General features: G+C 40.6%; 1 protein-coding gene across 1 annotated transcript in view; it reads right to left on the bottom strand.

Moving 5' to 3' along the window:
- Positions 1–24,789, bottom strand: part of ITPR2 (inositol 1,4,5-trisphosphate receptor type 2) — a 263,492-nt gene that overhangs the window by 105,999 nt on the left and 132,704 nt on the right. The window contains exons 35-37 of the mRNA XM_054188393.1: positions 15,907–16,097; positions 14,911–15,053; positions 13,105–13,213 (exon numbers count right to left, since the gene is read on the bottom strand). Coding sequence (XP_054044368.1) covers positions 13,105–13,213; positions 14,911–15,053; positions 15,907–16,097 — 443 coding nt within the window. The remainder of the gene's footprint in view (positions 1–13,104; positions 13,214–14,910; positions 15,054–15,906; positions 16,098–24,789) is intronic.

Below are 24,789 nucleotides of genomic sequence, written 5' to 3'. Positions count from 1 at the left end.
TGTAGAAAAGCATGCTTTTTCCCAGTAGAAGCCAACTTAAGAACAAGCATTTATGTAGGTAATCCAAAGCCAAGCTAACTTAATCAGTGCTTGTTAAGACTCCATACCTTTTTTTTTTTTTTCAACAAATCTTTCATTCACAAAGCCCAGGAGCACACTGTTTGCTTGATTTAAGGAGGAGAAAATGGGCACCCTGCCAACTGCTAGGTTCTGCACTGTCATACGCAAAGTCCTGCTTCCACTTTCAGAGAGACCTTCTTTGAAGGTGAGTCATTCAGTCCTCTGGAGAGGAGCCCAAAACGGGAGCTAGCTTGTGTCACTTAAAAAGCACCCTCAGCTGCACTGACACGTGTCCACAGCGACGGTACAGCACTGGGCAGCAGACTCAGGGCAAAAAGCGATGCCATATTTGAGTAGGCTGTCAGAGAGAAGATCAGTTCCCTTCCCTTGACCTTCAGCAATCCTTCTCACAATATAAAAGTCTAGAATGAACTTAGTCCTGGGCCCAAACACAGTGTTCGTCAAGTCAGCAACAAGCATTAGGGCAATATATCTATTCACCAATTTAAAAAAAAAAAAAGTTTCCCCAGGGTGGCTCTTGCTCAAGTCAGATGGGCACTGTAACTTGTTTTAGCTGCACATGTGCTTTTCGAGCAAGAACGTGTCTGAAAGAGCCCCTTTGTGCACTGCTGCAGCTGCCCGGCGGCTGGTTTGCCACCTCCTGTGGCTTTGGAGGCCCCTGCTGGAAGATGGAGATGTACATGCACAGCGTAGTCCAGGGCAATAAAGCAGCTACTTTTCATCTGGCAAAACTGCAGTGGGAAATTAATAGTTCAGAATTGTGCAGAGGGCTTGAGAAAACACTTTTAATTTACTCTGATTTTATTGCCTCATGGTTCTTGCGTGGGGCAGGGCCCCAGCTGGCTCAATAGTAAAATCACGCTACGTAGGCTTAGTAGCAAAACAGACAGATAGTGATCAAAGTACATAACCTAAGACACAGAAGCCATAAACTGTTGGCTAGTTCAAAAGAAAACATTATCCCAGCAACACTTCTTTCCTGCTCTCAAATAAAGTCTCTCTTCAGCTAAAAATCAGAACAAAATACAGAGGAAAAAGTATGTGCAAAAATAGAGAGGGGATTTTTTTCCAGTTTCAAATTGTTTATATAGAGTTTAAAAATTAGATTAAATAAGTGTTGAATTCAAGTATATATCAACTAGTTCACTTCTTGTTGTTTTTTTTTTTTTTAAAAAGGAAGTAAAAGACCTGTATTTAGATTGCCTTGTATGCTAGAATTTGCTACTGAGTTAAAACAAGCTCTTTCAGTATCATAGGTATGGAAATAATCTGTTTATATAAACAGCTTCATTTAAGTCAAGTGACTCTCTGCAGACCACACTTCAGAGAGCAAACCCTTCTAACCAACTTCACAGAGCATCAGGTAGGACTCCAGAAGAAGCCAGTTCATCTGCCACCTCCTAATCCTAGCTCAAGACGCCTGCTTCAGCATGCTTGAACACAGCCAGCACTGCTCTCATTTGACTCCGTTTCCTTTGGCTGTGTGGCATAGCAGGTGATTTGCACACACAGACAGAAATAGGTAGCACTTTGCCCATACTTCTGCAATAGAAATCACTCGTTTCTGACTAAGCACACACCACAGTCCAAAGTAATCTCTTAAACTTGTTACTGAGTGACTTTTTTTTTTTTCATGCAAGCATTTCCACACAGCACCAGAACAAAAATCCAAACTCAACTAATGAAATCTGAGTTTTTCCCATGAAGTTACTCACTGTAAGAATACTTAAATGAGAAGAAAAAGAAGAAAAGGACAGTTTAAACTGTTCAACTACCATTTTTGAAAAGGCCCCTTCTAGGTCCTTTTGGTCAGTTTTATTGTCAGAATTAAAATGACTACACAAACAAAATGCTAGCAACAGCCAGGACAAATTTAATAAAGACTGTGACATAACCAGAACAATACTCTGTGCTGTCCAAGGTAAATTTGCTGACCATCACCCACTTCATTGCTAGCAGTGAATTATTAATATAGGTCTCCACAAAATCAAGGGAACTCAGGCTGTATAGTCTATTCTCCAGCAACATTTCTAGCCCCTTTGAAAAAAGTGCCCTGACTAGTAAAAGAGGAGGAGCTTCCCAACAATGTGAAGGACTCACAGCATTTGTTTAAATGCAAAGATTTTCATTTTTATAGAGCCACAGTCAAATATTTGTATATTTAGAAGAGTTAGATTTCCTAAATGCGTAAACCACACCCAGTAGAGTGGCCTGGGGGAAACCCTAGAGCTGAGAATTTCTAGTTGGTTGTAGATGAGAAAACACTTGGTTCAAGTGAAGCTTGTTGTTCCCCTGGAGTCAGTAAGAAGTATTCCTTCATACTGAAAAACCTCAGAGTCAAGGTTAGCCGAAGTTTTTTGGCACCTGAGAGAGACTGGCATCCAGCCCTACTGGATGTGGGGCTAATGGGACACAAATGCTACCATATACAACTAAGGAGTCAAAAAAGTCAAGTTTACTGCATGAAAAAGGAGGAAAGTAGTAAAAAAAAAAAAAAGGGGGGGGGGGGGGTGACAGACAAAAGGCTTGCCAGAAAAAGGAATGTAAGGAGACATCGCTAGTGTAACTGCTCAGGACTTGGGGACAAAATGTTTTGGACACCTCTGCCAAGAGGAATTTTCAGTGAAGAGGTCCTCTCCCCATCTGGAGTTATCAACACTAGCCCAAACCTTCAGAGCACGTTTCCTTGTCTCACAGCTCAGCCAGCTCAGAGCCAGCACAGCCTCTTGCTGACATCCACGCTGTGTCGGCACGTTCTGCTCGTGACTCTGTACTGCACAAAGCCTTTGCACGTGTGCACTCCGAGCAGGGCCCAAGCGATGGTGAAACTGCAGTGGGAAGAAAATGGATTAATCGGGCCTCGCTGGCAAGGTGCCACGTGCTGCCCATGAAAAGCTGTTGCAAGGTAAACAAGGCACAACCTGCACACGGTGTTCGTTGCCATAAACTGAAAGAACACTTTCAGGCTCTGCCCAACAAAAAAATCTCTCTGCAAAAAGCCTAGGGGTCAAAGTGACACCAAGATAATTAAGCTCATAATCCTCAGGGCAATCACCAACTCCTGAACAGGCCCCTCATTGAGCAGCCTGGTCAACGCACAGCATTTAGATATTCTGGTCTTTTCCCGCGAACTCCAGAGGTCAGGTAACCATAAATGAACCTGGCTTTCATTTAAGTAAACAAACACATGCATAATTCAATAAAGCATATTTCAAGCTCTGGGATTTGTAGAATAAAATTGGAAGGACACACTAAAGACTCAAAGAAATCCCAAATAAATTACTTGTAATTAAAAAATCTCATGATTTTCAAGCCAAATCTCGTGATTTGGTTGTGGCCTGACTCAGGGTTTTCAGTGCTCGGGGTTGGCAACTCTGACTAAGCAGGGATATGAAATAAGAGCGAGAGTGACTGCCTGCCAGGCTTCTGTTTTCCTGGGACAGAAGACAAAGCAGCACTGACAATTCCAGCTGGCAATACCATCCAGGCACTCCTCCAAGGCCAAACATGCTGGGTAAAATCCTCATCAAAAAAAAAAAAAAAAAATCCTATCAGAAGCAGTTACTGTGGTTGCTTAATAGCTGTTTTCCAAAGTTCAATATAGCATATACTTTCTTTTTCTTGAAAAGGGGGAGAAGGGGGAGTTGGACCACATTACAGACTAATCCCTTGCCAGATGTCATTAGTGATGAAGTCCCTTAGAAATTACATCAGTATGAAACAAATCAGAAAACAGTGAGTTTCCATTTCCTCCTCATGTCTGGCTAGACAGAGACTTCAAGATCAGCTTTCATCTACGGCCTGGAATCAACCCTCCTCTGAGTCTTGCTTAGTGTGGCAGGGGTGTTAAGCAAGTAATTGCAACAATTTAAAAGAAAAATAGCTCACTCGCTCCTGCTCCCCATCCCTGTCAAATACTGACTCCTTCATTAGGCTTCCCTAAAGCTGCTTCAGCACATTGCAGTAGTCTCTCCCTGCTCCCAGTGGAGGTAGGTGCTCCAGCTGGGGCATATGTCTTCAGCCAGGACCCTTACATCCTCCTTGGTGATGCAGAACCCTGAGCCTTCCCCTCTCTGATGATAACTCCAAGCGTCCCCTCATATCTGGTATCCAGCAAGACAGTCTGGTCAGAGCAGAATCTAATTTCCGCCTTCCTGCAATGCTCACCCCTCCCTACCTGCTCACAGGGTGATAGAGGAGGAGCAGAAGCACAGAAAGAGGTTGAGCAGAAGGGCCTCGCCAGTTCTTAGGACTTTTGCTTCCCTAATAAGGCAAGAGCATTGCCCATCCTGATATCTGAAAGAGCTATATCTTTATTTCTTTGTGTTTGGATGACTAAACCAAACAGTATCATAAACTGAGGGGTTCTTTTTGTAGAAATTCGGTTCCTGAAACACTTTTCTGAATCTTAAATCTTGGGAGTAAAGCAGTTTACGTAATGCCACCTATTCACACTGCCCTAACTAACCATAACTAACCATTCCAGTATAATGAGTCCATTATCCCCTGCTTCATTGTATTTTCTCTTAAAACAGAGATCAAAGATTTGGATCTAGTGGCATCATGCCGATTTCATTTTTATTACTGGCTCCCTAGGTCTATCATAAATATTCATTGGCCATCCTTAATACAATGCATTGAATTCTGCTCACTGCTATCTCTGGTGCGACTGCAAAGTACAAACAGGGTTGTTGCTCAAACATATTAAATAAAGCAACAGCAAATTTGTGACAGTCAACAACAACAACAAAAAAACAACCCAGAAAACAAAAGAACCCTTTTCCCCTTCCAAGGAAATTCAAAACCAAAGGAGACATTTTCTCTCGCCCCCTCCACAACTGCAGACATTTGACTGCTGTGGGAATTCAGCTGTACAGAAGCAGCAGCAGCAGCTGACCTGCTCCCACAGACAGGAGACATTTTTGAAAAGTCCACAGTTGCCACACAGTGGTCTCTGCGATACTGCAGCACTCCTCTGCGCCCACCAGTAAAAATTAGAAACGTTACTCGGCAGTGATGCAGAAACTGCTCAGAAATGTGGACTTTTTGTATAGCAACTAATACTTAAAAGGAAGCGGGAGGTGTGCAGGGAGAAGCATCCTCCAGGCTCCGTCAGGAAAAAGGTTTATGTGGTTTTATTCTCCTAACTCCCAAGAAAAACTGCAACTATGCAAACTTTAGGATGCCTACCATTTGTTTCTCTCCCCATACTCATCACTCACATGTTTGTTTGAACTTCCCGTCTCACCTCAGTGTAGCTCCTCCCAGCATCAGACAGGCAGGGTATGAAAACCACTATTGCACCTATGTGAATTGCTCCTGCTCTGCGAATAAGCTCAGACACAGGCCTCTTGGGATGTCAACTAGATACTTTAGACAATCACCAACCACTAAAATTACGGTGGCCATGGGAATTAGGTTTTTCCTCACGTTAAGTAACTCTGAGAGCATTACTGCATATCAGACACTTTATATTCTAAGCAAGAATATCTGCTCTGTTAAAAACAAGACAATATGGTAGGACACAGAATTGCACATTCAAATATTTATCTTCTAATATGACTCCACCATGGAGGTAATATGTTACTCATTAAAAAAAGAGATGGAATAGAAATAAATCATCTAAAATAAATATTTGTATTTATGCATATGAACACATCCTCATGCAAAACTCCACACACCTAGAGACGTGAACCATATCATAAAACTGCTGACTCATTTTACACATTAACCTACAACATACCTTGGTCATTTACCTAACCCCTTGCCAATCTAGTATCTGCTAGAACCTCTTACTAAATTCCAAAAAATCTTTGCTGCTTTATTCATCATGTAAAATACATAAATAAAACCAGACAGAAAGAAAACCTTGATCTTGATGCCTTCATGATGTCGAGTTTGATTCAAATAGCTATAAGTGAGCATGGAATTTAACTTCTAGGTGAACCGAAGTCTTTAATGAAATCCATCCTACCTGTATTCAAAACAACAATAAAAATAAAATCCAATTGGTGGTGTTCACATAAAGGATCCTGATCATTTCCACGAATTTTGTACCTGGGTGAGGTGAATCATATTCAGAGCTCTAAAGGTTTTGTTTGTTAAACAGCTCTCTTCTCTTGTATTCTTTTCCATTTGGTTTTAACTAAAAGTATTATTAATAGAGAAGGATGCCAAACAGTTTGCAGGCAGTTCAGATCTTCTTGCTGTTTTGCCATTCTTAAGATCAGATCCATAGAAAGGAACTGATACAAAAAACGATGGGGAAAACAAAAGAGCATCCTTATGTCACATACACTGTGTAAAGGGGAAATTCCAGAGCAGAAGTTTGTCTTTTGAAGTTCAGCACAAGGAACAAGCTACTTCAGTTTATTATTGTTTTGTCTGATGCTGTCTAAATCAGTATCTACAGAAAAAATACAGTATCAGATGCTTGTTTAGAGGAAAGATGATCCAAGTTCCAAAACAATTTATCAGTCAGGATTTGGGGCTTAATATTTCTGAAGCAAAATTGGATAACAACATACTGTATTCTTAAAATTTGATAAATATGAGCTGCTGAGAGGCTACAGTCTTTCAGAAGAAATGTGTTTACAACCACATGTTTTTCCAGTCTTGGCATCCTGCCATTAGATTTGTTTGTGACTTGGAGAACAAACAAACAAAAAATAACCAAGGTTTTGAAACAAAGAAGAATAAGTACCAGTGAGTAGTGAACACCATTGCTCACTCAACTATCACCTAAGCTAAAAGTACCTTTAAGTCTCTGGAGATAATATATTTGGATCAGAGTGACAGTTAACAATTATACATATAAAAGAGAGGGCAAAATCATGAATGCGCCTGCTCCTGCAAAGTAGTTAGGCACGTGCTTCACTTCCACCACAGCAGATTAAAGTGCTTTTGCCTTCCACTAGATCAGGACGTTACACTTCATAAGAAGTCAGAAGTGCTGTCTCCTGCCTGTCCTTGGTATATGACTTTGAGTGTAAAGTTCTTGTCCAGGCCAACAAGAGCAATGCCCAAAACTATCCTTGACACAGACCACATAAGCATCTCGCCACCGGCTTTGAATAGGCGTCTGAACACAAGCAGATGACAGTCCAAAGCTGTATCAAATCTCTGGAGCCTGTTATTTACAGAAAAAAATCTCCCCTTAAAAAGGAGTCATGCTTTTTATATACCAAGTACTTACGGGTTTTTGCACTAGCAACAAAATAAATCTCTCTATAAATGCGCATGATTGGAAACCCAACAGAATATGTGGGGGATGTCCCCCACAGCGTACAGCAGTATTCGGCTTTAGTCCAGAGCAATGCGTATTACGTGAGAGAGAAGGGATACAGCAAAGACGAGGGATGCTACTTCTGAATAGTCTAGTTGATACTGCATGTCAACGCACCAGAAACGTGCCTCCGTAACAATATGCCAACGTTGCTGACGGCCTGAGGCACTAAGCACTATGGCTATCAACACCTAGCGAGTACAAACAACAGCATCACATGCCTTGTGGTACCTTTTTGCTTAATTATTCCAGCTTGAAGCCTAGAGGGGGGAAAAGTGAAACTGCGTTGCTTTGTTTCTCTGTAGGTTTTATTTCTTTGGCTTGTAAAATGTCAGCGTATGGGTATAATGAGAAATTACCACACTCGAAGGCTCTGACCACATTTAGTGTTTAGTCTTGCGTATCTGAAAGCTCTGGTGCTCCTGCCACTGCAATTAGTGGCTCAGAGGATTCACAGCAATAGCAAAGCTTGAATCTTCCACTGCAATGAATCAGCGCAGGCTTCAGTTCTGCAACAGACCACCACCTTCACAGAAACTATCACACAGATGGAGGGGTTTGTCCCAGCAGCGTTTGAACTTTCTGCCATATTTCATCACTTAACTGTCATGACAAAGCCACAACAGTGTCTTCCTGACCATACCAGATGTATGTGTTGGTCACAGCAACCAGGCTGGCACTGCTAGAGGTAATCAAACATTCTTCCTCCCTGCACCTCCAGTCCCCCTCTGACTGTGGCTGTTTTCCTAAGGAGAGAGTTTTTAATGCAAAAACGTCCTTTACCAGCTGAAATGTTCAAGTGATTTTTTAAAAAAAATTCAATATAAACAGCATTGAGCTTAAACGTTCTCCTATGGTATTTCTAACCCCCTATTACCTTACAGCCACACTGAGCTTAGTGAGGAGAACAGCCTATTGACAACGGGGAAAAAACAAGCTAGTGCTTAGGCATTTTTATCAAATAAAACAGACATCAGAATGGTGAAAAACTGAATGTAATTCTTCAGAATACCTGCAGTGCCACTAATCCAAAATGTGAGTAGTAACACAAATAAAGGGATTTTAGATTCTGTTCTTCCTCCCATTTAAAATAAGCATTGTTTTAAGGTTTAATACATTCAGCAAGTCCCACGTATACAGAATTATTCTCTTTTTTCCCCCTTTTATTTTTACTTACATGTGCTATTTATCTGAGTACAGATGCAAATAAGTAAAATCATCTTGAAAAGTTGAGGCTATAACATACAATGCAGTTTAAATTGAGAACGTCTTTGATTCAAAAAGCTGCAACGCTGGGACACTGCAGTGGCTCCCAGCAACATCTCCTGGCTTCTAAGACACATTGAGACCATTCTTCCCACCAGAAAAAGATCTGCAGCTCCCAGTGTTTTCAGCTTGACTGGTAGATCAATACATTCATGAACTTGGACTATTGCTCTTGACAAACTCATTGGAGTTTTGTCAACAGCTTCACATGAAAAGACTTAGGTCTTCTGGCACAAAATGACCAAGAGCCAATAGTGGCCATATCAGGGACTACATCTTACAAGAATAAAATACATTTGTATTTAAACCGAAACTGTACTATTTTTTCACATGTATATTTGGTGCTGTTGCTGAAAAGAGAGGAGAGGATAGCTTACATTTCATATCTAAAGTGGATGCAGAAACATTAACACTGCAAAACGAAAGGCTACAAAGCCCCTTCTGTGATTTTTAAATCATGAAGCTAGTGCAATGTATAAGAGCAAGACAACATTCTTCATGAGTTTTTCCAAAAAATGCAAAAAGCACAACTACTTATTTCTGACAATTAAGCAGCTTACACAGTCTTTGTTCTACTGACACTTAAAAATGCAGTTTTCAATTATTTATACTGTAGTTCAACACCTAAAGCAGGAAGAAAGTATAAAGTCTGTGTTCTGAAGCACAAGTAACCCATACTGAAGGGTTCAATCTCTTTATAATAGTGTTTCCTTTAGGAACTACCGGTTGGCAGGGTATACTGGCTTGAATTCTGCCATATTCTGTAACGCGCTATCATCCATTAACACTCTGATCAGCCAATAACGTTACACTAAACTTGTCATATACACACGTTATCAGAGATAGTATTTTTCCCCCCCGAGATGCTAAACTCATTTAAGAACAGTTGAGAAATCAGAAAGTTGTCCATGCCCAAGGCACTGACATGCCAGCAGCTGGAGTGGGTTAAGAAGTTGCCATATGAGCACACATCAGTCAGAGTTCAGTAACTTCATCCAATTCACCGTGTGGGTTTAATTTAAGCTTCTGAACCCTCTTTGAAGCATGTGGGAGGACTCACTCCTCCTGGCCCACCATCTCTGTTGTGGGGACAGTCACTTTCAGCAGGGCAGCAAGATAACGCTAAGATTTTAAATTGCTCCAGTCATTTGCAAAGTGAACATGCATCAGTGGTCTATGTGTCTCAAGTGCGTTTGGAAATGTTACCCAGATTCAAACTGTGATATGAAAGTGGGTCTAGAGTCATCATTCACACAGAAATTAAACTGAAATCAGGCACTATGGTGAAGGACAAAAAAAAAAAGATTTGCATAAAAAATCAAAAATTCTGGACCAAGATCCTTCTGGATTTAAAAACGGCCAGCAACAAAACAACCAGATGGGGCAGATCTAGTCCAAACACAGTCCTTTCTGTCTCTCCTGTTTCTCTTCTTAAACAGTCAGTCTAAAGTAGGCTTTTATCTATACCACAGCAACTGTCTGAACAGAGGCGATGTTGACTTCCTCCACACACTGCTTTATCCAAGTGTTTTAACACTGTTCTGGAAGAGCTTGCTGTAAGAGAGGGGCTGTAGATCAAGTTTCATTCCAGTTAGTTACCTAATCAATACAAATAGGACTAGGACTTAACGTAGAACTCCTGGGAGATTGTAATAATCACCCACAATTAATTATGAAAGCCAATCAATGAGCAAGAGGTTTTACTTGTCGTTTGTATACCTTAAATCAAACTTCTGAAATTAAACTTTGATTCCTAACATGATTAGATGTTGCAGTACTAAGCAAAACAATGCACCAGCAAGCACTGCCCCAAAGGCTGACTGCAAGGGCAATTGAGGATGGAGACAGGAGGGCATGAGCCATGAAACGCACCAGTAAGGGGAGGTACAACAATAGAGTTGAGACAGTGGATACAGGAACAGGCATAAAAACAGTGAAATAAGCACCTACAGCTATCTTTTTCTCCTGTTCCTTCAATCAAACAGGCTCCCTTTCAGTGGTCAAATGAAAGAGAAAGACAGTAGAAGGCAAGGTTCCCAGACCTGGATCTCAACTGTGGGAGGTAGAGGGAAGAGAAAGAGAGAGGAAGAAAGTTTATTTCATGATTTCTTCCTTTTTTCTCACTGTGGGAAAGTCTGCAGAAAGGTTTACCATCTCTGTCAAATTTATGACCCAAAATACATTATGACGGGTGATTAACAAACTCAAGCTTTCTGTCAAAACGTCATGTGTCCCTCTGTGGCTTTGTTCTGGTATTACCATTATGTATTTACTACTATAATTTTTTTTAGTATCTACATAACATAGATGAATAGCTTTGCAGGCAGTGAGATCACAGTTCAAAAAAAGCTGGAAACACGCAGAAGAGGCTATTCATTGTGCTATTTTTACTATTCTGAAGTCCATACCATGAACAATGACTCATAAGAGTAGCAAGCTGGAGAAGCACTTGCAAACCATACAAGCTTGCTTACTCATTTATTCGTTTGCACTGATTCATTACGTGCCTCAGTGTAAAATCTATGGGACTCGAGAGAAAGCACTAGGAAGAAATTCTGTGTCCAGAAGAGCTCTTCCACCCGTCATGCCCTACCAAGGTGGTGGAGGTCACGCAAGGGGTCTGAGCATACACCTCCTATGTCCACTCCTGAGAACTAGAGGCTGTCCTGGCTGGGTGAAGGGCCCCCACATACCAATGGAGCACACTCCCTCTGGTGGCTTCACTCAGTCTCGCCTTACCAACATCCACAACAGGGTACGAAGAGCAATTAAAACAGGCATATTTTTTGTTCGCTTCTTTTAAGTCATACATTAAAGTGCTGATTTTTTTGCCCCCATGGTCCTGAGATGACGTTAACTTTTCGTGGGTCTATGTGGTTATTTTGGCGAGGTTTGGCAAAGTTCATCATAGCATGCAGTTACAAAAGCAAGTTAGTTTTTCCACGTGAGGCAGTGGCGTTATGGACCCAGGAAGCTATTAGAGTAAATATGAATAATAATTAAGAAGAATAATATCTGCTTCACCTGTGAATCTCTTGTTATGACATTAAAAAAAAAAAGCGTCTGCCCAGGCCTATCCACATTTTATTTTGAGCAGAAGGTAAAGAGGAGGTTAGTTTTCTCTGCATGCACTGGTTGTTTTTGCATAGAGCAAGGCTGATGTTTTGCTATTGCTGCCTTTGTCTTCATTTCACTGTTCTGCCTTGAGATTATTTTTTTTATCCTATCTAGCAGGTTGCTTAGAAGCCTGGGCAATAAGTTCCCATGTCCATATGTTGAAATCAAAACAATATACGTCAAAACAAAGACACTGTGAATATTTCCCATTTCTAATACGCGGCTCATCTATCATAAAGGAGAAAAGAGTGTGTTGGTACTTTATCACTTTAGCATGTTTAACTTTAAAAGTAAAATCTCAAACACCCAGAAAAAGGCATGGGCACCTTAACGACCACAGACTTTATTTTTCTTAACGTTAGATAGGGGTTAAGATTGAATCTCATAGCTGGTATATCTGAATGGTGGATAACTGTGCCAGGTACAATAACATGAATGAGCACTGTTACTTAAACATCTGAAAATATTTGGGTGTAAAAGCCTAAGACAGTGAAACAGTGCGACACTGGGTTGTAATCAATATTTTTTCTCAAGGTAAAGTGAAATCCATGAGCATACTTGACTAAACATGTCAGCTGTGAACAAATGAAAATGACAGCACTGAAAGATTAGATAATAGCTCTATGATTCATATTTAAGAGTGAATAATACCGAAAGAATTTGGGGAATACTCAGAAATAGGGATCAGAGGAAACCACACAAAAGGCACAGATATTGGGCTCAAAAAGAAGGGACAGCTGACATGTAAATCTGAATTTAGCTACTGATACCCACAGGCACAAGCAAGATGAAAGAGGTATTTGAAAAACTTGAGTTTGCAGGAGGAAACTGGGCAATAAGGGGAGAGAGAGAAATGCAAGAAATAATTAGACACTTGCAGAGTACAGACTATGTCACTTCTCCCCAAAACTGGCAGCTCTGCTTAAACATTACGTATTCCCGTCACACATTTATGAGCATTAAAAAAATGTATGGCATAAAATGCTCTGGCACCACAGGTAGCAATTAAAAATCCCTATATTTCCAATTGATCTTATGATAGATAAAGTCAGATGTGACATAAGACAACTAATCTCCAGAAGTACAATAATCATATATAGTAATACTTGCTACTGATAATTTATTTCCTCTTCCTTGCCTTGACTCTTGTCAAGTCCCTGATACAAAACTCTGTTAGGCAGATAGTTTCTTTTGTTCGTCTTACTTTCTGCTGTACCACATTGTTCCTAAGACACCACGTTATCTTTAAAACATGTACAAAATGGAAATCATGTCAGATTCTGTTACTGTCCTAGAGCCAACATTTTAATACCTTGCTATTAGTTCTATATTTAATACTAAAATGGTAGCAGTACCTCTTCCGCAAAGTTAGTTTTCTTGTCAAGCATTTCTCGTAATGTCTGAAGAATTTTAATGCAGAGTTTTTCTTCTTTCTCCATTAACTTCTTTGTGTGATTAATCAACCTTAAAGTAAAATATTAAACCTTAAAGAGCATTGCACATTGTTGTTAAGCCATATTACAATTTCTTTATGCAAAAATTGCCTGTCACTATATTTTTCCTCAAGGAAAGGAAAGAAGAGTAGACAAGAGAAATCATAATTAAAAAGGAAATGGGACTTTCAAGGTGTTGTGAGTTTTTTGTGTCGATTTGCATATCTTACTGCCCATACAGAAGGCAGAATTCTACATCCACTTTTTACAAGTGCTTCCAGATTAAGATCCAAACTTGCTATTTCATTCTTTCTTTATTTAAAGCTAACCATGTCTTTATTTTAACCTTTATTTCGAGGTAACCAATGTTCCCCATGCATCTTGCAAACTTTAGAAGCTACAACCTTTACATCTTCCAACCTTGATGATGGGTACACTTATATAATTAGCAAATGGCACCCAGCCAAAAGGATCCCCAAAAGCCTTACATGGAAGCACTCAGAAATGTAGATATTTGGATGAAACACGACCATTGTTTACATTCACACAACAACTTTACAAGACTGTTTCAAGTCAGAGAAGAAGGTACGTTTCTGACTCCAACTGAGACTGTGATAGGAGTCTGGGTTTCAGTCAGCTTAAGCCAATACCAGAAGCAGCCTTTCTATCTCTGTGTGGAGCAAGTCCTTGTACTGTTTCATCTCATTGCTGGAGAAATGTTTGTGAAAACAGAAGGGAGAAGGAAATCTGAAGGCCTTGGACAGTCCAAAACAATACGTCTCTCAGGCCTAACAACACAACTAACAATATTTTTAAAGAGTTACACCTCTATCTCGGGATTCCTGCATGGCTCTGCAAAGCATTCCTTTGCCATGGAAGTTAATTAAATAAAACAGAAAACTGTTTATTGCATTACACGGGCCACGTCCAGCAGCCCTTGACTTGATTTGATGCTGACTTTGAAAGGAGTTTAGACAGAGGGGATGGGATGGGACAAGCTCAAAATTTAACTTAATTTTTCCAAACATATAAAGTATATTGTTATAATACTACCTCTGCAGAATATGCAAAAAGCCAAGGAATCAGGAGAGATGCCAAATGGGCTCATTCTCCCCAGGTTACCTCTGTTTAAATTATAGTTTCTCAAGGGCAGCAAGGGCATCTCACTTGAGGACTAATAAAAAAATTGCAAGACTCTATTCCAATGCACAGACTGCAAATAAAACATCTAATAATTCAATACCAGGTAGGGGTGCCTGTGAAATATATTTTTAAAAGAGCTGCTGGCAATTTAAAATAAAAATCAAAAGATTTATTTGCTTTACCAAAAAAAAATAATGATCTAACCCTGAGCACCCCACCCCGCCTCACTATGAATTTTTGAAAATTCTACCATGGAGAGTCTAAGTTTCTGATGTAGATTTGGAGAACTTAATAGCAAAAGAAAACAGAAGTAGGTTGAGCCTGTCACAGTTTTAATAAGCTACTAACATTCAATTTCTAGGCAGGCAAGGCAAGCAACCTCTTTCTCTTCTCATCTACAGGCTCCTAAAGTGCTGAGAAACATAAAACATGCAGCAAAAGACCTCAGTTTAAGCTTTCAATTGAACTCAGACACCTACATGCTTAAGTCACTACTGAAAATCAAAGGTAAATGCTGTTGAAAATTTTAACTCCCTGCCACCTTTTCCAAAGAAGCAAACGGGCCTCTCTCCTTACACCACTTACTTGGACATGAAAGCACCACATCTTATTCTGGCATCGCTCCCCTCAGGAAAAAGAAGTTCTGGACTGTGCAGCACATCAACCAGCACTGAGAATTCAGCTTGCATCATGGGAGTGAACTGATGCTCCAAGGAGGACACTACATCCTAGGGGAAAAGAAGAATGTAATCCATAACTCTGTCTGGCCAAGAAAACTAGAAGAACATCGCTGTGAAGTTGAACAATACTGTGCAATGGGCTATCTGATCCACTTCAGCCACAATAGCCCATGTTAAACCAGGCGACAGTAAAGCAGTCTCATGCCTTTCTTCACGCCACTCCTCAAGGAGGGGGAAGATGCCCATTACTATCTACCTTGCTGTTCTCTCTCAAATTTCTCCTCTTCTCCTCTGCAGTAATGCCCACAAACCACTTGGCAACAGACAACATGATGGCGTGCTGGAAAAACACTGCTTGTCATACGTGGCTGTGAGCGTATCACCTGAGGTGTTGCTTCCTCGGTATTTACGGCTCCTCCATTTGTCTGGGTCCTGCTATTTTCTTAGTTCATCAACTCCTGATGTAATTTAACCACTACACACACAAGGTGATCACCACCTTGTAGGTATTCTCCAGTACACAAATCTGACATAATGGCTCCTAAAACCCCCAGTATGTCCTCTGCAGTCAAAACAGGACACGCGACCATGAAAAGGCTGAAAGGAGATCGTCTCTGCGAGCCACTTTGGGGAAAACTACATACGTCCTAGGCCTCACTCTTGACTTCTGTAGGAGCTGAATTCAGATCATGGATCAAAAGGCCCTGCATGATGGCTTCACTTTGAAGAAACACCAGAGAAGAGCTGAGCCCTCTGTTCCCCCCATCCAGAAGTGCAAAGGTTGCTGTAATCCAGCACTAAAAATGCCATGAATCTCTCTCTGGTGTTTTCCCACACTTGGCACATACTAGATAAATGCACTACCACAACTACTGCCCGAGCCATTTGCTATTTTTTGTACCTGTAGTTTTTCTATTATATTCCTGTAATCCCAGGCAGGCCCACCAAGAGCTTCTTTAAAACGAGGTCCACTGCGGGCTGACATTCTCCACCCCATGGCTGCCCTCTGCACCATGTTAGAGTGACTCTTCATGAACAAGGTGTTGACCTGGCTGTCCAAATCCACTGGAATTGCAATCCCACGGTTCTTTGCTTTAGTAGGAAGAAAAAAAGAAGAAATTTTCCATGGCAAAAACATGAAAATCTTATGAAGATCATGGTATGCAAAATCCTGATATTCTTGAATTTAAGGGGCAGGGGGATCTCACTCCAACAGGCTTTAAATATAAGGATCGAAAACCTAAGCCGATAAAAAGCAGCCGTTATCTAGTTAAAGCAAGCAAGCTGTACCGCTTTAAATGAGATGAGGATTATTTCCAGTATATATTTTCATAGGTACAAATGTTTATTTCTTAAAACCGAATAATTTTTTTACTAACTTAAAAAAAAAAATCAGATCCAGAGATATTAACAAGAGCAAAAAGAAAAGAGCATGCATTATTATTTCAACAGCTAGTTTTACTCTGTTCAGAAGTAAATTCAAAAATTCTTCTTTCTAGTGGATATATGCGCATTTAGCCAATTTATCCCAAGTGCAATTTGTTGCTTTTCTGTGTATTTCTCTTGCAAAGACCTTGAGAAACCAAGTGCATACAAATTAAATTTGAAAAAGACTGTCTCCTTTTCTCTCTCCCTTCAGTTTTCTATACAGCCAGGGTTGTTAAACCATGAGATTCCTGGATGCCACTGCAATATAACCGATAGTTAATAAACATGTGATAGTTTAAGTGATAGTTAAACAAATTTAACCAATAGTTTAAAAAATGCAATTTTTAAATATTTTTTTTTTTTTTAGACTTGAGGGGCAGGAAGTAACAAAATAGAGAATATCAAAGAAAAAAAAACTGAGGGGAGACTTGCAGGAATTCTTACAGGGCATCCACTATTAAACTACTATTGCATCCTCAACTGTTGTTTGAAACACAATGTCCTCACAAAAATCTTTGTGTTAGCTGCATCTCTCCATTCCACTGGAGATCAGAGTGACATTCTTTGACGGCTCAGCATGAGTCATCTGAAATTCAACAAATAAACAAGAGATCGATGCGGCCGTAGATCTGTTTGAAAGATTAGGTCATGTTCCAGTGATTAGGCTTTGTATTCTACGTCACTTCACTTAATTTCCATGGCACATTTTATGTTTAATAAAAACTTAAAAGTAAAATGGAGAAGCAGCTCTCGTTCATTTGTAATAATGAATAATAATAACTAATTTTTCAGTTTCCCTTATTGAAACAAGATGATTTTTTTCCAAAGTGTTAGCCCATATTACAGGACTGCACGACGTTTCTTTGAGGCATTTCCCCACCGTTCTGCAGTAACACGCACACTTTCCACAACTGTGGAAGGCAGCAAAAATATTCCACCCTTCCCTTCCAGTTCTTAAAACACATACAACTTTAAGTCCTGAACTTGTGAAGTCAACAGATGCCCCTCTTTGCTGAACAGCCTATGCATCAAAGCCCACAGGAGTCCGCGCAAGCAGAGAGGCAGGCATACAGCTCTGATGAATGAAGGCTCGTGTGCTGCCAAACAGTGAGTCACGGATCCCAGGCAGAAAGTTTCTCTCCCCTCGAATACTATATTGTAACGGCAGCATTTATTATAAACCTAAATTTGGCTGTGACACCTCAACCCCCAATCTCACAGACTACAGCGAGAACGCTCTGTCACACGTGTTCTCATCCTTTTAATAGCTCCCGTGGGTGCAGGGCACCCTCCTCTCTTCCCACTGCAAGGGTGTATCCTGATGCAGGACCAGGGCCTCCACCTGCGGATTAGGGTGTTTAACTGGGATGGAAGAGAGATCTCGTATTCTATTTCTGGTAGGCACTTTTAAACAGTTTACCACTGGGAATTAAAAAAAAATAAGAAATCTTAGGTCAAGACGGGAAGACACATTTTCCCACAACCATATATGAATCCTCAGCAGCAGATGCACAGCAATTTCCACACTGGCAATTGACTTTTCCTTTCTGCTTTCTTTTCCTTTCCACTCTCTATTTGTTTTGAAGGCAAGGTTCCTGATTATCATGAGGAAAACACCACGTATGGCTGGCCATTATTACTAATGACTGTTTTTCCATATTATTTGACCGGGTTATTTTTTCAAAACACATTTGCCCTGTTGCTGCTTACTTTATTATAGAAGTCCATTAAAGTTCTGCCAGTGCGGGTAGGGTGCTTCAGCCTATTAATCCAATTTATTGTGTCTTAATGTCAATCACTGGAATGTTATCGGACAATGCTCTCTTCTCAATTAAGTGGTATGTATGCAGAATCCTGATATACCCAGGAATAAATTTAGCAATGGGGAGCATGCTGTTCAGAGGAAAACCCAGACTTCTGCAGTCCTATAGATGCCATTTGAAGTTAACAACTTCCATCAGTGTCTGAGGAGCAGTCAAGGACTACGATTGTTCAAAGAGTTGCAGCTAATTAAAACTATCACAAAGAAAACCAGAGAGAGGGGGAAAAAAAAATACTCCTTTGTTTTGAACAGTTCTTATATGTATAATTCCATTTGTAATTAAGATTTGTATTGGTTGTCAAAGGGCACTGTTGAAGTCTAAGCTATAAACAAAGCCTTTGTCTTCTTATTTCTTTGCAGCTTGTAGAAAGTTTATCTTTCATTTGTTTCACATTTCATTATTTAAAACAACATGAAACATATTTTTACATTTTGGAAAGCTGATGAACAAATGTGAACATAAATATTTATTTTTAATTTAGGTGTTGTAGGCTGCTTTCCTCTTCAAAATGTGTCAATCTCCCTTAAAGCATGAACATAAAATATTAAAAAGCATGTTTATTTTTGCTCCACTTAGAAATACTTTTGGGCAGCACTCAAACTTGCTAAGTAGGGTTAGAGCTGGTAGACAAAGGAGCCAGGAGGGGGTAAAATTCTGTCTTTCACCTGACTACTGAACTTGGGGAAAAAAGCATGCTACGTGGCTGGGTGTAAACTGCTACCATAGGTATCTATAGCAGGATGCTTACCATGATGGACTATAACATGGCTTCAGCTAAGGTAGATCCTGCCTTGCAGTGGAGGGCATAGCACAGGCTTACATACTGCCCAATTCCTACCTAGGGCACCCTGCACGGGGCTAATTACACCATGAATACATTACACTGGTTTTGCCGATGTCAGAGGAAATGCAGTTTGCTGGGACATCCTTTGCACAACTAACTCAATCTGCTACTCACAATTACGCTATCAGCAATAGCCACAGTCGAGCCAAGCCAAGCAAGCAAACGGTACCCACAGAAACGGTAAGCGACACAATGCCGCAAATTCAGCCAGGCCACAGTAAAAAGTTCTGCTCTGTGCTGGATGGTTCTGTGTGTATCCAGCAGCTTTCTTCACCTTTACTGTTTAAACTATGAAAAAAATACTCTTGAGATGGGGACTCAAAAGAAAAGGGCAACGTTAACATCGAGAATCAAGTAGCTAAAAATCAAGCTGCTCTCTACGAGTGAGCTGGACTCCAGCAAAGTCCCAAGAGCACAGTCCAACTGCTAACAGAAGGGCTGAAACGAGCTAAGATGTATTTTGGTAAATTACCTGCATGTAGTGCTCTTCACAGAAGCACAGAAACTGTGAGTAAAAGGACCTCTTTCAGGAATGCTTGCTGAGGCACTGTCCTTTCGCTGTACTGCCTACCTAAGTCTTAGAATCAGTTTAGGACGAAGGATTTCCAGGAAGCGGCCCTTGCCTGTAATTCTCCTTGGAAGCCCATTCTTCAGAGTAACCTATCTTGCCATAAGGAAGCTTGCTGTTCTCCTTGATATTCCTACCTAGCGCTCCCTAATTTTATATTTCATTCGATTAGCCGTTGTGGTATATCCAAAATACAACGGTATTTAGTGGCTTCACAGCTATTGAGTACACTTTGTGCTACGCTAAACCGTCCCTGGCGTGGATATTCCAGGGGGGACACAGATATTTCACCCCTTAAAGGGCCTCAAGGAGGAGCATGACGGGCAATCTGGGCCACAAAAAAGCCACAGCCGTACCTGGCTGTGAAGCCTTTCCAATCCTTGCTGTTTACACCCCTCTGGTAGTTGCAGACAGCTATATCATGTTCTCCCACACTTTCCAGTTGTCACTTAACGGAGCGATGCATATTTAGTTCAATTAATTTTGCTCCATAAATCAGTCCCTCCAGCTCCTTAATCATTTACTGACTGCTTAACAAATGCATTTGGATGGAGAGACACTAATGCTCGCAACAGCAAGACTTTTTAAAGGAAATAAAAGCTTTGTGTAGACAAGACACAAGCCTGCCAATCTTGTACCCTTCACTTGGATGTTTCTTCCCCAACAGAAAATCTACACTAAAATATTTATCAGTCTGTAAAAAGATCATCATTGAATTTTTCTTGCAATTAGGGAAACACAAACAGTTAAAATAGAATAAAATATGTGCTTCATCTGAAATGTATTCTTCTTGCTGTCAAAAAAGTAACAACAGGATAATTATTTTATTTGAACTAAAAATTGAAAATGAAGGTATAGCTTTTTATAAAATGGAAAAAAGATTTTAAAACCCAAACGGGAAGCGAAATAAAGTATTTTCAGGGCTGAAAAAACTGTTATAGGAAAGTTCGTCTATATGGACCATCAAATTATGCACCATAATTCCAAAGAAGGAATAAAACGTAACCTAGATTTTATGTTTAATGTTTCCTGCTTGTAATTCGTCAGGGAAAAGGAAAGGGCTTTAGAGGACATAAAAGCACGGTCAAGGAGCACCACAGGAGAGTTTTTTTTATCCTGTATGAAGGCGTACTGGTGAGCTGAAATTGGACAATAAATACTCAACTAGAAAGGACTTCACCACTCCCTTCAGACCATCTGCTCTCTCTTACAGACAGCCCATGTTCTTTAATATCTTTTGAAAAATGTATTGAGCCACATTTGAAAACGAAGCTAGCTTTTCTGCCATCCCTCCTCCCTCCATTTTCTCTTGGCCCGTTGACTAAGATCATGCTTCCAAAGTTGGTTCCAAACCTCTGATTTACAGTCTAAATGTATTTAGGTTATTTACAAACTAGCATAATTAATGTCCCATTGTTTTGGGGTCAGCACTGTCCTTTAGCTTAAATGTCTCTTCTTCAGGACTATTTGTCTTCCTAAGTACTTTTAAAGAGCAACAACAGAGGCCTTTGTTTTGCTAGGCAAAACACATGGGACTCCTGTAGTCTCTCCTTGTAATACAGTTCTCCTTTCCCCCGACAATCACAGTAGTACTTCCTCTATACCTGTTCCAGTTTTGAATTTATGAAATAGCAATCTTACAGGACTCGCCTCCAATTTTGTAGGATGGTAACAAGGATTCTCCTTTTGCTTCTTCCGCACAGCATCCTAGAGCATAATCTGATAACAACTAATGTAATTTGGCTTGCTAACAAATTTTTTTAAAGGGTTTGCCAAGAGAAGTAGTCTAACAAAATGCAGGTTCCTCTCTGCCCCTGTTTACTCATCTGGGAAATTCCAATTATTTCATTATTGGTGGTAATACCACAGCCATACACATACTACTTCCTTGGGATACACACACAGTATCGGAGAGAAGATGCAATCTGTAAAAACATAAGGGAGAAAGCTAATGGATACTACAGAGACAAAAGTGTCATACAACTAGATTCAACCTTGTAACAGAAAAAAAAAAAATTGATGCTTAGGCGTGAAGACGTAAGAATCATGACTTAATTAAGAAGCAAAGATAGTTCTGTGCATGGGTCCTGAAAGACTGGTCAGCCTTGGGAGAAAGACCCTGCTCCAGTACAATTTAAGATACACAATCCAGATCTTGGATCCTCTAGTTGTGAGGACAGGTGATATTCCCCAATTTTACCATATGGAAAGACAGTAGATGGTTTAAAATGCAAACTTTGAGACTGGCCTCCATCCTTCTCAATCTTGGAAAGATTATAAAATGTAGGAATTGAAAGTCCTTTGATAATGAATTCATTTGAAATAAATTCAGCTGTTAGAGGTCTTCGGTTCTCTGTTTTCACAAAGATCAGGGGACCTTTTAAACATTTTTCATTTGTAACTATTTTACTAGCGAGACGGAAGCCGTTTTGATCATTCACTATTTGGACTATATTTTCAAGCAAAAGCTCAGTTCTGTGTAATAACAGAAAAAGCAAAAGTGATATATGCATAACGTGTTAATTCTCATTACTGTTATACTGATAATCTGCTTCAGAAATCCGTATGAACAAAATGCATTAATATACATATATTATTTCGTAAGTGTTTCTTATTCATGCCAGGTAGCCAAATTACTGGGCAATAAAAACCTGAGGCATGTTGCTATCTTTGTTCCAAATCTCTTGTAGCCACAGAGGGGTCTGCTGAAGAAGACAAGCAAACTTCTATGCTTCTCGCTGAACTGGAGGCAGATAACTGCCTGGAGACAAAGCAGCAAGTGAAGCTTGAAAAGCTTATGAAGTTTTTCCCTAGTGGTCAAGTGGAGTTGAAGTACCAGGGTTATAATAAATTAGCTTCTGCAACATATCGTTTTGTTGACCTGGAAGATAATGCACATTCTTACAGTGCTCATAAGACAGACGTCAAGATCTTAACGTCTCGAGGCAACACTTACATCCACCTGCCAGCAACAAACTAGTAAGCACTGAGCAGAATGTATGTTGCTTAAACTTGCTCTGAAATGGGTCTTTTAAAAGTGCATTATTATATGGATCTTTCATATCTTGGGAAATCTGTGTATGATCTTTCTTCCTGCTGAGATTCATTTCTAAATCCAGGGCTATGACACCAAAAAAAAAAAAAAAATTATGTTTGTTCTTTCAACTCTATACTACATTTATTTTCCATCAAAAGTCTTTGGTCCCTGCTGTAAATCTGTCCAATACTCTATCTCTCTGATATAGGCAAAATCTTTCTAGAGGGTTTTTTTTTAAACCCTGCTGTGAAACATGAAGGCCCTAACATTAAAGCTGTCAGACTCTCAAGTCAAAAAAAAGAAAAAAAAAAAAAAGGCAGAAGAGTGCTCACAGATGCCTAGCCAAAATCCAAACCTAGTCCACATACACGGACAGCAAAAGAGGCAAAAAAAGGCTGCCCTGTTTGTATGATGGAAGAAACCTCTGCCTTCTGAAAGAGAAGCACCATTTTGTGCGGTGAAACACCCGATAGAGAAAGGCACCGGGCACACACTGTAATCACAAAAAGGGCCTCAATTTTAAAAGCCTCTGGTACCCCCAGCTGGGGCAGTTTTTCTAAAGCTTTCAGCGGAGCAGAGCAGGCCTACTCAATTAGCCCCAGCAAGCCGCATTTGGCACCGTGCCTAAAAATAGTGAGTATCACCAGTGGTTAAAATCTCTGCTAGGCAGCCAAACTTTTGCACAGGGGTGTTTGTTAAAAACTCCACTTCTTCTCTGACTAACTTGCTCTTTGGGGAAATGGCCCTCACCGGTTCCCTTATACCCTCTTTCTGCACTGTCAAATAAAACACCAAATAAAAATGTGTGGTAATCTGCTAACACAGCACAATGCAATTTTATCGTGCTCGATATTGATATTAGTGATGAATCCTTAAACAGTTATTATGACATGGGCAAGGAGATCGGTAAAGTGCATGCTAACGCGTGCTTTCAGGGGGCAGCTCTGAGGCTGCCAGCCCATGGCCCCTCCGAGGCGATGCCCAGCCTCCCTGCCCTGCTGCTGCTGCCGAAGGGATGGCACAGAGGAGGACACAGGGTGACAGCCTTCGCCAGCAGCTCAGCCCCATGCTGCCGCAACTGAGAGTGCCCAAGGCATGGCTTGGGGTCCGATGGGTGGGAAGCCAGAGTAGTGAGACGATTGGACCCATAGGACGGCACAAGAGCGTACTTATAAAAAAACCCACCTGTAAAACCACCTCCATGAAACAGAAAAAGGAATGAAAGAAAAGACTACAGCGGAAGTAGGAATTAAATTCACCAAATAGAGAACAAAGTCACGTATCTGAAGAAAACTCCAGACATCAGCTATGCCTTGCATTCAGGCTTCCGCCCTGGTTCCCCCAGGAGCAAGAGGCACGCAGACGACTACTACCAAAGACCACCAGCCCTTTCACATGCTGTTGCTCCTGGCCAAGAAGCTGGATCTGACAGCCCATTAAGGTGACCCATGTTTTCCCTGTCGGGCTGCTGTGGGGATGAGTTCAGCTTGGCTGTCTCGGCACTATGCTCGGGTGTCGCCAAATATCTTCATTTCGGTGAGATAACGCAGGGACCTCCCTGAGCTAGAGTTTGATTTTAGGTGTAGCTCTACAGAAATTAAGACATCAAGCTGTCTAGAAGTACAAACAGGGCATGCTTGGTCTCAAAAATACTCTCACTCCGACCTACTTCTTCCCCCTTTCCCCAGACTCCCAAAGGAAGTAATTTATCAATGACTCTTTCCAGAACTGCCAGGGAGGAGCAGGGATGTAAGTGTTAAACACACAAACAAGGATTTGTAGGGGTAGAGCTTTATTTGAGACTGTAGAAGCTGTACCATAAAGGAAATAAGTCTTCAACTTCCAAAGTTCTCTTGCCAGATGGACCCGTAATTAAATCATTTGCACAACAAATAAAGAAATTGAAGGTTTCTAAGTTTTTAGGTAACTGCTTATTCTCATTCACACAAATAGTTAATGAGGTGTTTTGGCTGAAGTGTGAAACGATACTCCTGTAAAGCTATTCCAAAATCTAAATTTAGAGAGGCGATTGTTGCAATGCCACAGATGCTGCAGATGGTTAAGCGACCCTCTCATATTGTTCT

This window comes from Rissa tridactyla, chromosome 1 (genome assembly GCF_028500815.1).
Source record: "Rissa tridactyla isolate bRisTri1 chromosome 1, bRisTri1.patW.cur.20221130, whole genome shotgun sequence".
Lineage (NCBI taxonomy): Eukaryota > Metazoa > Chordata > Aves > Charadriiformes > Laridae > Rissa > Rissa tridactyla.
Note: the sequence above shows the minus strand (reverse complement) of the source record. Positions and strands in the feature narration are given on the sequence as shown.